This window comes from Urocitellus parryii, chromosome 10, assembly GCF_045843805.1.
Source record: "Urocitellus parryii isolate mUroPar1 chromosome 10, mUroPar1.hap1, whole genome shotgun sequence".
Classification (NCBI taxonomy): Eukaryota; Metazoa; Chordata; class Mammalia; order Rodentia; family Sciuridae; genus Urocitellus; species Urocitellus parryii.
The window spans coordinates 134,587,259-134,602,056 of record NC_135540.1 but is presented as its reverse complement, the minus strand read 5'-3'; the positions used below and the strand labels follow the sequence as shown (position 1 = coordinate 134,602,056).

General features: G+C 32.7%; 1 protein-coding gene across 1 annotated transcript in view; it reads right to left on the bottom strand.

Annotated features, from left to right (window-relative positions):
- The window catches only part of Fbxl5 (F-box and leucine rich repeat protein 5), a 43,242-nt gene that overhangs the window by 16,542 nt on the left and 11,902 nt on the right, over positions 1–14,798 (bottom strand). Inside the window, exons 3-9 of the mRNA XM_026403315.2 lie at positions 12,646–12,741; positions 11,177–11,363; positions 9,081–9,263; positions 6,402–6,527; positions 3,238–3,386; positions 2,591–2,673; positions 812–1,549 (exon numbers count right to left, since the gene is read on the bottom strand). Of these exons, the coding sequence (XP_026259100.1) occupies positions 812–1,549; positions 2,591–2,673; positions 3,238–3,386; positions 6,402–6,527; positions 9,081–9,263; positions 11,177–11,363; positions 12,646–12,741 (1,562 nt within the window). The remainder of the gene's footprint in view (positions 1–811; positions 1,550–2,590; positions 2,674–3,237; positions 3,387–6,401; positions 6,528–9,080; positions 9,264–11,176; positions 11,364–12,645; positions 12,742–14,798) is intronic.

Here is a 14,798-nt window from a genome sequence, read left to right as displayed (position 1 = left end):
CTCTGTGTTACAATTATTCACCTATGTAAGCCTCACAGCTATGCTAGCTATACAGAAATATACAATCAATCAACACCAAGTCTGTCTGGTTCCAAAGCCAGTGAACCATGAACTGTCTTCAACATTATGGATAAGAGTACTTATGACCAACAGAGTTCCAAGTGGGTCCCATAAAACATTCAGAAGAAGGGTTAATTAATGTTTCACATCTACCTCTTTTTTCCTCTAGGGGGAAAAAAAAAAGTGGTTCGGTTTAATCTGCTAAAAGATGATGGTTACAGAAAAAAGAAAATGTAGAACTTCTCTCACATGCTACTTTTATGTCTTAAGAAAGCAATAAGCAGACCATAATTAAAAATAAAAAATTCTAAACTATTATTACACAATTAGCCTACAGCCTAGCTCTGAAATGCTTTGGTTTTTGCACACACTTCAGCCGCTGTATAACTAAATTACTTCCACAGTCATTCTTTATTTTTCACATCTATGTGAAATCATAATATACACAAATAATACACACTAACAAAATATGGTATACATATTTTCTGTTATACTATCTATAAAAACCATCTTATTCTTCCACTAAAATACCTTTAAAAATGTAAGTAGCCATTTACAAAGTATTTATTAAACTTTTAAATTTATATTTTTCTATATCACAAAGGGTTTGAACTGGCTAAAAAAGTTCATGATGGTATCAAGTCATATTGTTCTACTTTCTGAAGTAGGTCAGACATTGGTTAAAACTCTTGCTTTAAATAAGTCATTTGAGACTAAGAACATGTCCATTACTCTGGAATTTATTACTCACCTGAGACCATGGTCTGTGATCTGATAACATCCAGAAAGACTGAGAAACAAAAGTACACGGCCAGTCTCTTGACCAGTCTCTTGATCAGGTTTTTCACTCCCAAAGTAAATTATGTCCTTTCCCCTAGGCAATGTAGTCCTTGATGATTTTCTACACATTGCAGAAGACTCTGGGAGTGCTGACATAGTTCTTAGGGCTGTTCCTGTGCAACAGAATGAATGACCACAATACGCAAAAGCTGGAGAAGCACAATGCTGCTGCCAACAGACACTAGTCCTTAGTCCAACAATATCCTTACTGTAACAAGCAGTTGAAGAACAACCAAAGTTGGATGCTGTTTCCATTACACAGAGACTTTCAACATTTCTATGTCTCCATTCTACAGCATCTTCAATATCAGCCAAATCTTCAGCATCTAACATCCACACATAAGGAGAAGAGAAACTTTCAGAAGAAACAGATTTAGTCCAGGCGTGTTCGTTATCTATTTCTTCTCCAATGCCTTTGTCAGTTAAACTTTGCAAACAGGCATACCGCTTGGTGGACTGCATGGTAATGTCTTTATTTTTCCATGTAGTCGAAGTAATTTTGCTTGCAGAAGTTTTCAAAAAGCCACTTTGATGAGATGTCAGAATTCCAAGAGCTCTGGAAATCTTCTCTAGAGCCACATCTGTGATTTTCTCACATCCAGACAGATCAAGATGCCTAAGACTCTGGCAACAACCAAGCCAAGACCAACTGTAATTAAGAGGTTACAAAGCAATTAATAGATGTTGCTAATTTCTTCAAAAGCATGTGAATACATGTTTCTAGAAGGATTATTAAAAGAAAAATTTTAAATCTACTGTAATTATTCAAACACAATAACAATTATCAGGCATTATTTTTGGTGTTAGGGATACAAAAAAAGAATAAGAATAATTAGGAACTAATAGTATTACTAGCCTAACGGAAGGGTAGAATGGAAGAAGGACAGAGATGGGAAGAACTTACGTTTAATATTCTAAAAGTAAAATATACACACAAAAGAAAGAATAACCAATGATTAATGAAAGAAAATACAGAAGAAATAAGCTCTAGAAATTGATAATCATTAGCCTTGGAAAGAGAAGAGTTTATCTGTTCCTCTGAAATAGAAAATGCTAGGATGGGAGAGAGAAAGGGCAATCTAAATAAAGGGGAAATTTATCCATGCTATCCAAGGAAGTATATCTGTAAAGAGTGAAGACAGAAAAAAGTAGTACAGCACCAGAAAACCTGATAAGAATTAAAATGGAGCTTTGCCAAATGGCACTTAATAGCCCAACAGAAATCTTAAAAACATAATGCCACACTACATAGTAGCTCAAAGGCCTATACACAATACTCAATTATAGAGATGGCAAGATGATACAGAAGTTTGGATCAGGTGGGACCTATGGACAAGAAATAAAGAACTGGAGGGTGCTATCAAGTTATAGTCATGGGCTGGGGATGTGGCTCAAGCGGTAGTGCGCTCGCCTGGCATGCATGTGGCCCGGGTTCGATCCTCAGCACCACATACAAAAACAAATATGTTGTGCCCGCCAAAAACTAAAAAAAAAAAAAAAAAAAAATTAAAAAAATTCTCTCTCTCTCTCTCACACTCTCTCTTTAAAAAAAAAAGTTATAGTCATATATGATAGTAAAAAATAGTAGTATGATTAAACTACAACTATATAAATGAAAAATTACACAACAATTCTACCAATTCATAGTTACTCAGAATTAATTATATTTAAATATTTTTTTAAAACTCACCTGTCAAATGCAGAATCTGAAATGTCAGTTTGGGTAAGATCCAGATGCTCCAAGTTAGGACAAAGTTCTAAAATCTGCCTAACCTAAAAGGAAAAACATCACTTTGAAAATTTGTACATCTTTAGTTAGATAAGCAACAGATTATTGTTAATAAATATAATCCAGTGGTTTTCAAATTTATGTGCATGTAAAAAAACATTACTTGAACAATGCATTACAAATAACATTTTGGGTTCAAATCTCTCAGAATCTATTTTAGAAACTATAAGACTAACCCATAAAATGTACATTTTTAGAAATACCCAAGGAGATTCTGATGTAGGAAAGTCACATACCCACTTTAATAACAACAATGACTTTCATTTGGCCCTTCTCACCATACCTTACATATTACAGAGAATCATAAAATTAGGTTTCACTGCTTAACAGCTATGAAACAGAATAAAATATTTAATCCTTTCCTAGTCTCAGTTACCTTATATATAACATGTACGTAAAGATATCCACACTACAAAGATCGTTGTAAGAACTGAAATAATATTAAAGCCTGGGAAAACAATATTTTTCTCCCCTTAACTCAGGAATAAGCAAACCAAGTTCTATCACTACTTTTCTTAATATCTAAACTAGTGCTAATTTATACATACCATTTTGCTGGAAACTGCAGAACTGTATGCTAATACTAAAGTTTTTACGGAAGTACCAACATATGGAAGAACATTATGAATTAAGCCATGGAGTAAACGTTTTTCCATCTGTGCAATGCTGATAGCAATCGATTCTTCTGCAGACTCTTCTGCAAAATGGATTCAAAAATCAGAACTCAATATACCAATTTTATAATAAGGCTGTTTAAGGACTTACCAAATCATTAAGTATAAAATATTTTGTGCCGTCTTTAAACTCTCTTCTATAAACAATTCCATTTCTAAGCAATAACAAAAGTTTTGAAAAGAATTCTGAATATTGAAACAATAAAAGCTCTCCAAAAGATTAGAATATATGATATCAAAAGAAAAAAATGGCCTAGAGTAAACAGCACCATCAGTTATCTACCTTAGTAAAAAGAACAGAGAGCTAAAAGAAATTTGAAACTGAACTCAGTTAGCCTGAACATCTATGAATCAAGCAAAGGAAGGTACCTGAGAATCATTAAATAGTTGAATATGAACATGGTTTTTGCATTTTTCTTAATAACTTCTGAAAATCTTGGGTGTTTACAACAGCTACATGACTTGATGTTATCATCAACCACAACAAAAACCACCAACTCCAATTCTTTGACATAAAGAAAAACATATTACAATAAAAAGAATAAGCTAACAATTTTAAAGCCTCTCAGGATCCTATTATTATTATGCCTGAAAACCTAGCTGGACTGTTTCCAAAACATGAAACAGTTTAAAAGAACAAGATTTATACTCAGCATTAAAAGAGAATAAAATTATGGCATTTGCAGCCATAAATGGATGGAGTTGGAGAATATTATGCTAAGCAAAGTAAGCCAATCTCAAAAAACCAAAGGCTGAATGTTCTGATAAGTGGATACTGATCCATAATGTGGGGAGGGGGCATGAGAAGAATGGAGGAACTTTGGATTGGGCAAAGGGGAGGGAGGGGGAAGAGGAGGGAAGAGGAGGGAAGGGGAGGGAAGGGGAGAGAGTATGGGGGTAGAAAAGATGGAGGAATGAGAAGGACATCATTACCCTAGGTACATGTATGATTGCACATAGGTGCGATTCTATATCGTGTACAACTAGAGAAATGAAAAGTTGTGCTCCATTTGTGTACAATGAAATAAAATGCATTCTGCTATCATGTATAATCAATTAGAATAAAAATAAATAAGTTTTTAAAAATAACAAAACTTACTTAAAATAAATGAAGTACAGAAAACAAAAGGAACATAATTCAGAAAATACTGAACTTACTACTAATGATTTTATGTACAGTTATCTTAAATCTCTCCTTTAGCAGACATATATGTAAAATATAGAAATAAAGATTGCTTTAATGAACCCTATTTATTCTACTACAACTTTACTCTCAAGCCATTCTTTTTGGTGTACTGTTTATTGAAAAAGCTTAAAGAGCAAAAAAGTAGTAAACATCCCATAAGGAACAATAGCTTCTCTGCATGACTAGTATAACACTTAAATTGAAAAGGCACTGAAGTAGATGGGTAGATCCTCAGTTTAGATTGTTTTGTTTTTGAGACAGGTTCTCATTATGTTGCACAGATTGATCTTGAACTTCTGAACTCAAGGTGTGCACCTCTGCATGCAGCCACAGTTTAGTGGTAAATCCACTAATGAATGAAATAGGTATGTTACCTCAGGAAGGCTCAATACTTTTTTTTTTTAATAATTTTATTTATATTTCTGAGTGTTTTACTTTTTCTTTTTTTTTTTTTTTGGTATTGGGATGGAACCCAGAATCTTGCATATGCAAAAGCAAGTACTCCACCCTTGAAACTTCCCCTTGGATATGAAGGAAAAACAGATGATCATCTTTTTACTATGTTTAAGATTGAAACAAATACACTAGTTTGGTAAGGCCTTTAAAATTCTTATCATGGGGCTGGGGATGTGGCTCAAGCGGCAGCACGCTAGCCTGGCATGCGTGCGGCCGGGGTTCGATCCTCAGCACCACATACAAACAAATGTTGTGTTCGCCAAAAAACTAAAAAATAAATATTGAAATTCTCTCTCTCTCTCTTAAAAAAAAATAGATTTCTTCCTTATGAAGTACCTTCCAACATGCAAAACTATACCAAAGGTAACATCTTCATTTCAAAAAAATAAACTATTTTAGTTGCTGAAATAACAAGTCTATACTTACTGTTCTTATTTTCCACATATTTAGTCTTTTACCAGGTCAACTTATTTTTTAAAGTGGGAAGTTTTCATAAATAGAAATTTCCTACAGTTTCACGTTTACCAAGGAAAAGACGACTTCCCATCTGTTATTCTACTATTTCATCAATATTTTAGTTAATTATCTAAAATAATACTTATGACAGAATTTAGGTCTTCCACTTCTATACTCCCAAGCAGCATCTCTCTGTACATCTATTGCAGCAACTTTCATTATGTATCACAAATTAAGAATTATACATTCTCAACTTCTACATGTGAGTTCTTTAAGGGTACGGAAACACCCTTGTTTACCCTTGAACTTCTCACATGGCTTACTGGATGACTGCACTAGTTTTTATAACATTTTACAACCTACAAAGAAATATCATATGTGGATCTTTTCTTTTTTTTCAGTGCTGGAGACTGAATGCAGTGACTCATGCATGCCTGGCATGCGCTCTACCATTGAGCTACAACCCCAGCCCAGAATTTCCATAGACCTTACTTCTTAATTCTACAATTACTTTATGAGGCAAGTGTTATGACTTTAGAAATGAATAAACAGACGCAACAGTTTCATGGTTCCCCCCTCTGGACCACAGATGACTCAATAAATGCTGATGAACAGACTTAATGAAATGGCCCTAAGAAATACATTATAAACTATAAAGCACTATAATGACTGTACTTTTTTTCCATATGGAAAACAGACATCCTTTTCTGGCTTTTTTATTTGAATATTTTAAAAAATGGGAAACAACACTACGCATTTTTTAAAAGAACTCCAAATAGAGTAATATTATTATTATTACTGTAACTTTAAATTTTAAATAATAGACTAAAAAACAAGTTTCTTTAGAAAACACAAAACACATGACTCGTAACACTCAATAATTATCAAATATACTGTTAGTAAACACTATGTAATAATTTTAATTCCAAATATGGCTTACCAGATTCATCTATATCAGCATCTTCATCCCACTCCTGAAAAGCACGACTTTCATCTTTCCTACTTTTCACCCATTCCTCATCAGGCTCAGTATCAAGTTCGGTAGCAGGACCACTATACCAGTCACCTACTCAATGAATAAATAAGAGGAACATAGAAAGATCAGATCATCTATCACCACAAAAAAAATTAACCTATTTTTAATAAAAAATCTCTACATTAAAAAGGTTTTGAGCCTCAGGCAATGAATCATCTATTATTTTAGAAATACTTAATAGGTGAGTAAGAAAAATAGACTTAAATATGCATAAGCTTCAATTTCAAACATACTTAAAATAACTATGTCTATATGGGTCCAACTAATTAATTAATAGGTGATATTTTTCCAAATAAATCTTTCTAAAACAATAACAGAACTACAAAAATTTACATAGTCTGCTATACATCTGCTATGTATCTACTCTATATAAAAGCTTTTTAATTTTACCTTTAGAAAAATAAGTTGATAATTATTTTGCTATGAAAAACATTATCAATAGCCTTACATGCAATTTTAAAAATCACTGAAAATAACCTAACCTTTGTCTCCTACCATGGCTTCACACTGGCTCCATTACGATGACAGCTAATAAACGAAAGGAAATGCAACTTTCTACCCTGTAGTAAACAATCAGTGAGCAATTCAGAAGTAGGTGGGAACACAAATGAAAAGGAAAGACTAAGGTAAAGCAAAACTACAAATTTATAGATCCTGGAGAATATAATGTAACCAAATCATAAAACTGTAAAGTGAGAGACAATGCAGAGTTAATTTTCTAAACTCTTATATCTGAATTTAGGGTTTTTCAATCTAGACACCACTGACATTTTAAGCTGGGCAATTCTTTGTTGTGGGGGGTTGATATATATACTGCAGGATACTTAGCAGCACTCTGGCCTTTACTAACTAGATGCCAATAAAATATCCAAAGATGGGACAAGCAAAACTGTCCCCAGACATTCAAAATATCCGCTTGAAAGGGGGGGAAAAACATAAAATACCATAAGTAACAAAAGCCATTTTTTATCGGAACTTTTGTATAAATATATTAAAACCAGAAAGAAGCATATTTAAAGATTTGGGGGCTGGGGATGTGGCTCAAGCGGTAACGCACTAGCCTGGCATGCTCGGGGTGCTGGGTTCGATCTTCGGCACCACATAAAAAAAAATAAAATAAAGATGTGTGTCCACCGAAAACTAAAAAATAAATGTTTTTAAAAAAATTCTCTCACTCTCAAAAAAAAAAAAGAATTTGGGAGACTTCATGGAAATTAGCAAAGCATTATCACATTTGATAACACTGTTATCAAATCATACCTAATTATGTATTTTTCTTAAATATTCTCAATAAAAAAAAGCTGAACAAAAAAGTATTTGATATATCCATATTTGCTTTTATTAACTTTTTGCTCAATGTCATTATCCTACAATAACTAATTAAAAACACACTCCACATAAAAATAATCCTTATGATTCAAATGTATATGTCAAGATCATTATACTGTCATGTGTAACTAATTAAATAAAACAATAATAATAATAATAATAATAATAATCATTTGAATCATGTAAGTCTACCTAATTCTCCAAATAACTTCACACAAAAATTATTAAGTATCTAACAACAGATTATTTTTAAAGTTCTACCAGTTGGGTATGGTAGCCCACGCCTGTAATTTCAGCTACTCAGCAGGCTGAGGCAGGAGGATTTCGAGTTCGAGGCCAGTCTGGGCAACACAGAGAGATCCTCCTCTCAAAAAAAAAAAAAGTGCTACATGTTATTGTAACAAATAAACTTTTAAAATAAGACTCACGATTTAAATCAAACAAACTTATATGAAAAATACATACTTCCATACTAAGTCACACAGAAAAAACTATAAAAAATTAATGTGAATTTAGAGGTTAGTTCTCACCTAAAACAAATTACTCTAATTTAATGACACAAAATTGTATACATATTTAGTTATATCTGTTCCATGAATGCATTATATGCTTATGAAAAGAAATTTTTCTTTTAGTTGTTCATATGTAAAACTAACTTACAATGAAATTAGTTATTAATCTATTGTTTAGAGAACAAAGCACTAACAATTACAAAAAGAAAAAAAAAAAAGATATGTTAAAGACAAAAACAGATTCAGCCACTACCAAGACAGCCATAGTGGATAATGGTGCCTTATCTTTAAATTATACAGAATAAATTTAGTCTGTTTTTTTTTTTAAATACTCAATCTGATTACTTAAAGAAGTTCTGAAAATCAAATACATTTAGTTTTAAGTTTTTATTAAAAAAACCTCCAAACATAGTCAAATGTAGAAAAATGAATCCCCATATACCCATCACTTATCTTCAACAATTATTGACATTTTGCTCCTGTTTTTTGCATTCCCTCTCCCAACTATTTTTTTCCTAATTATTTCAAAGGAAATGGTAAGACATATAATTTACCCATGAATACTTCAGCAACTAATTTTTCTAAAATGCATGGTGAGAACACATCATTTAACTACAAAATCTACTTTTTGGTCAAGCTTTGAGTTTTCCTGCTTGGCCTTGATTATTAATAGCCATGAGGATTCATCTAGAAAAACAAATGTAAATATTTTTTAAACAAACTAAAAGTCCTATTTACCTACCTCTGGCCCAATGAACAGGGTAAAGATGTTTCCAAAGTGATCCCGTTTTTGCCAGTTGAGACCATTTAGTGCTGACTTGACTGCATCGACATAATTCTTGAGGATTAAGATAACTGAAAATTGATAGCATTACCTCAGGAGGAAGATGGGTTATACCCGTGGAGTGCTGTGACACTTCTGCTTCTGAAATGAAAAAGATAAACTTTAGCAGTAAAGGACACAAGACTAAATGCAGTGAGAAATTACGATCACATTTCTGTAAGTAAAATCCAGTGCCTGAAGTTAAATCCTTCCTGCTTGCATGATGTGAAATGGAAACAATACGTATTAGAGGTAACATGGAGATGTTATGCTTGTTAAGAACCGGTAGGGTTAAACTATCATGGCCCAGATCATACTTCATCAGTGGGAGCTACAAAATGAACACAGAACTGACTTCCTTTTTTTACAAAGGCGTCACAGAAAAAACAATATTCACTTTGTAGCATAAGTAGCATCATTTGAAAAAGGAACCAAACAGGTTATACCGCTTTAAATCAACAAGTAGAGTCAGCCAGATTATGAGATCTCCAAGGCATTTTTAATGACACATACAAATCTCATGACATTTTTTTCATGCATATGGTTCCTATTAGTCCTTCCTTGTGTTTCCTCTTTGATTTTTGTATTTCATATAAAAGGTCTGTGAAATCTGACTTATTTAACTTATAGGTGCCTTTACCTACTTAAATTAAGTGCTAGCCCAGACTACATAATATAACTATTTCTGATCCTGGTACACATTGATAAGGAATCTTTTGTTAGCAACAACTGCAGAAAGTAAGTCAATGGTTACACAATTTCCTATAATCTATTATTTCAGTACCAATTTTCTGAAAGAAAGTGAAAATGGGTGTTACAATAAAGAATATAAAATACGAAAGATTTATCACTAAAGTACTATGAAGAATTTTAATACTGTACCTGATTTGCCTTCATAAAGGAATTTAAATATAGAAATGTTATGATCAAATTACTTTAAACTGCCACCTTAAAATGCAAAATATTTTAAAACTAATGCAGCTATAATTTGCTTTGAAAGAGTGGGAAAATTAAATGTACTACGTGTGATGCTTTTAAATCCTGTGTTATAATTACAATTAAACTAGACACAACAAGTCTTAGCTTGGTATCTAAGGCACAAGCTGCATTTCAGAATAAAGCTTACAAGTTTTATGGGTTTAATCATAGCTTAACTTATAAATCATTTTTGTTTCAACATGAATCTTACCTACTTCTTTAAATAAAATATGAGACTGAGAGCTCAATGAGGCTGCTCACCATTTCAAAAGAATATCATACTGCATATAGCTGGCCTGGGAAAAGACGAAAATTCAAAATTTGAAGTATGGTATGTGAATTGCTTTTGTACCACTGTAGAGTTGAAAAATCATAAGTTAAACCATGGTAAGTCAGGGGCCAAGTGCATAAACATACCGACTTTGAAAATTAATGAAAAAACACAAGGAAAGACAAAAGCACCCACTTTAGTCAATGGAGCTCAAAAGTTAGGTGGTCTGTATATGGTAGTTCTCAACAATTCTGACTGGTCAAAGCATATCTAAATTCATTCAAGAAACCCTATATTGCAAATAGCTATATGTATGTGTATGTATGTGTGTGCATGTGTGAAATCATCAACACTAAGTTCTAAAATAGAATTACATTTGTAAATGGAAATAAATGATTTCAACTGACCACAATGCAAGTCTGACTTAAATCATTCCTCAAACAAAATCTACAATTCATAGCAAGACGCCAGTGGCTCTGAACTAGTAAACTGTTCTTTATTTAAATATACAAATTTCAGGTTGGACATGATGGCTCATGCCCATAATCCCAGCGAGTCAGGAGGCTGAGGCAGAAAGATCAGAAGTTCAAGACCAACCTCAGCAACTAAGCAAGGCCCTAAGCAACTCAGTGAGACCCTGTCTCAAAAAATAAAAAGGGCTGAGAAAAATTAAATAAATAAAAAGGGCTGGGGATGTGGCTCAGTGGTAAAGCCCCTCTAGGTTCGCTCCCCAGTACTAATTAATAAACAAACAAATGAATCTCACCTATGTCTGACTTTTCATCCACAGAATATTTGAAAAACTTCTGTCGCTCTTCAGCTTGATTCCATAGGCTAAGCCCTCTAAGGAGTTCTGCAGTATCCTTCTGAGAGCAATGCTGTGCAATCACTTTCTTTTTAATGTCCTTAAGTTCCTCATAGGTGAAATATTCCATTAACATGGGCTGAAAAACCTAAAACATTCATTCATTAGGAAAAATATTTGGTTTTATTTTACTCTACACCTTTTAAATTATTATTGACTCAAGTGTAGTATTACAGTTTTATATTTTAATAAGATAAAAATTTTAGTTATTATCACTAAGTCAGTTTATCCCAAAACTGAAAAGAATATCCCCTAAGATATCCTTCTATGGTTTTGTCAGCTAATAAGTCAGACCCTAAATAATTTTAAAACATTAGGACAAGAAGGTTTTCAAACAGGGTTTCTTACTCAAATGAGAATGATACCCTGAATACTAGAATCATAAAAGTCAGAACACTACTGAGACCTTGAGATAGTCAATAATGTTTCAGGACTTTAAAGATGTTTCCTCTAATCATTATTTTAGTTTTCTTTTGTTGTTGTTGTTTTGGTTTTTTTTTTTTTCGTTATGTTGGTTTTCTTGCTAATTATGCATGGAGATTTATAGATATATTTATAGAATTATAATACTCAGACACAGAATCAAGGTTTTCTTTTAGTTCCACTTAGTTTTAATAGGTATCACAGGTTAAAAAGCACTGCTCTAGTAACTCAGTGATTTCAACACTAACTTCATGTTATAATGATTTGGAGAACCTTGAAAAAAGATCCATGCCATGCCTCCCACCTTATTTAACTGGTCTGAAATGGGCTTAAGATGTAGGTGGGTTTTTATTATTATTGCTAATTGATTATACGGTGAAACCATACTGATAATCACTACAGTAACTGTTTGTAGTTGAAAAAAATAATTACTTTCTTTGTATATTATATTGACATTCATCCCATATTAGAGAAAGAATAGAATATGTTCTGCTGGTTCAATCAATGATATTGTAATACATGTGTATTAGGCAGAAGATAAATTTAAGACTATCATTTAATTACTAAAGTCTACTACCAAAACAAAACAAAAAACTCTAAAAACTCTTTCTACTTAGCACATAGAAAATACTCAAAAAATTCCAGAATTCTCTAAATGTTCTGCAAAAATATTAAGGTGACACAAAAAATCACCAACACTTAACACAGTGCCATATGTACATATGAAAACACATTCTGTAAAGGCAATAGCCTTCATGAGGATTTTAAAACAGATGCATTTTTTTCCCTTAGGTTCTAGTTCCCAAAGGAAGTAGAAACTTCTCATCAACTGGAGGCTTCTCTCCATCAACTGGACATATCTTCCTATGTAATATTTTGAAGAAAATATGGTAAAATATTTTTAAAATTTTGTAAATCTAATCTCAATGGAAAAAAATTACACTTACCTCTTCCTCCTCTTTCATGTGAGGAAGGAAATCTCTTGTAAAGGCCTCCAATCTCTCTTTCAGCTGTTTTGCATAATTTAACTGCTCATATTCATTCTGGAAACAAAAATATTGTATTTCAACAAAAATTCTGCTTCATTATTTACATTGCACCTGATCCCAAGAAGTTAATTCAACATAAAACCTCAAAAAAACAAAGAAACAAGCAAAAAAAACACAGATAAACAGCACAGTGGCCTCTGTACTTTTATGATCATCACAGGACCTTAGGCCTAGGAGTATAACTCAATGGAAGAGCACCTATCTAGTATGTACGATGTCCTGAGTTCAAACCCCAGCACCACCAAATAAAAAGATTTGAAATTTTTAGTAATGTAATTGATCTCCTATTTCTCTTTAAAAATATCATTTAAAAGTCTAAAAATAACAAGTATCTGCTTAAAACTTCCACTAATTTGATTCTGAAGTTACATAATTTTCATGTTTGGTTTTCTTAAATATATCTACAAGTAGTCCACAAGGACATGGTGGACTTCATCATTATAGAATCCCTTTAAAGTAATCTGACATATTCTCCACTAAAAAAATTCAAAATACCTATTATGTTATGCTGACAGAGCTCATATACATTAGTACCAAAACTTCTAAAGGCAAGAGACTCAGTACATCTTGAAGTGGATCGTTTTAATTTTGGACAACACCAAAAAGTTCTTCCTCTCATGAACTGAGATCATATCTCCCTGTAACTTATCTACCTATTCTGTATCAGGCCTCTCCAATTACAAAATAATGAAATTTGAAAAATACGAGAATATTTCATCCTTTTTCTTGAGCTAATTCATTCAACTGCTCCCCAATATTTAATTCAATGTCATATTTTCTTGGAATTTTACACATGTTCCTTAAGCTTGTCCACATGGCTTCCATTTCTACTTACTTGCTCTAACTACTAAATTTGTTTTTCTACACCAGATCACTCTTTTACCCATTAAATCTGCCCAGGCCTCACCTTCCTCCTATAAATGCCCACTTAGATTATATAAACAATTCAAATAGAACCCTCTTCTACTACCCTAGAAAGACAGGGTCAATAATCACTTATATTCTCTTTATCTTTTCTAGCTCCTTATCACTACATTCTATCAGTCCCATTCCCTACAAAAATCTGTTCCCTCTTCTCTATTTCCACTAGACACTACTTTAGATAATACATGAGTATGATATAATATTCAGAAAGTACAAAGGACTATTTAATAGAAAAATAAATCTCTCATTACTATTCTGTACCCTACCCAATCTCCCATCTCCCCAATAAGTAGCTACTAAGTATCGTTTCAGAGACTATCAGAATAAAATTTTTTTATAGTATTCTTCCTACTTGAGGCTTCTTTCCCTTCAATCCATTCTCTACCCTGCTGCAAAACAGTCTTTCTAGAACAAAATCTAAGTGACAGACACACGGTAGTTTAAACCTATGCTTCACTGAACCAGAAGGGAAATAAACTCAGATCAAATTTTAAATATCCTACAATACATAAATATAATTAAGATGAAAATTTCTCTATAGTACTATCCTAAACTATACTCAAAAATGCCTTTAATTTCCTGGGCATAGTGTCACATGCCTATAATTAGAGCACCTGGAGAGGCTGAGGCTGGAGATCGTAAGTTTGAGGTGAGCCTCAGCAATTTCACAAGGGCCTAGGCAACTTAGTGAGACCCTATTTCAAAATTTAAAAATTAAAATTAAAAAAAAAAAAAAAGCTGAGGATATATCTCAAAGGTAAAGCACTAGTGGGTTCAATCCTCAGTGCCTTTAATTTTATATTATACAACCAACATTATCATATTTAACCACCCTGTTTCCTACAATTAGGAAAATCAAATATAATAAATGTTATAGCTGGCAATTTTTGTTGTTTTGATGTTTTTGTTGTTATTTGTGGAATTAGGGAGCAAACTCAAAACCTCCCAAATGCTAGCCAAGCACTATCCTAAACTACATCCCCAGCACTCAATTTTAAAATAAATGAAATTTATAAAGCTGAAATGTTTATTCATTCTAAGTAACAATTTTCCCTGAGTCACCAGTGCCTGGGTTGATAGCTTTCCTTTAAGAATTTAGCAAATGTTAACAGAATATAACAATTTTA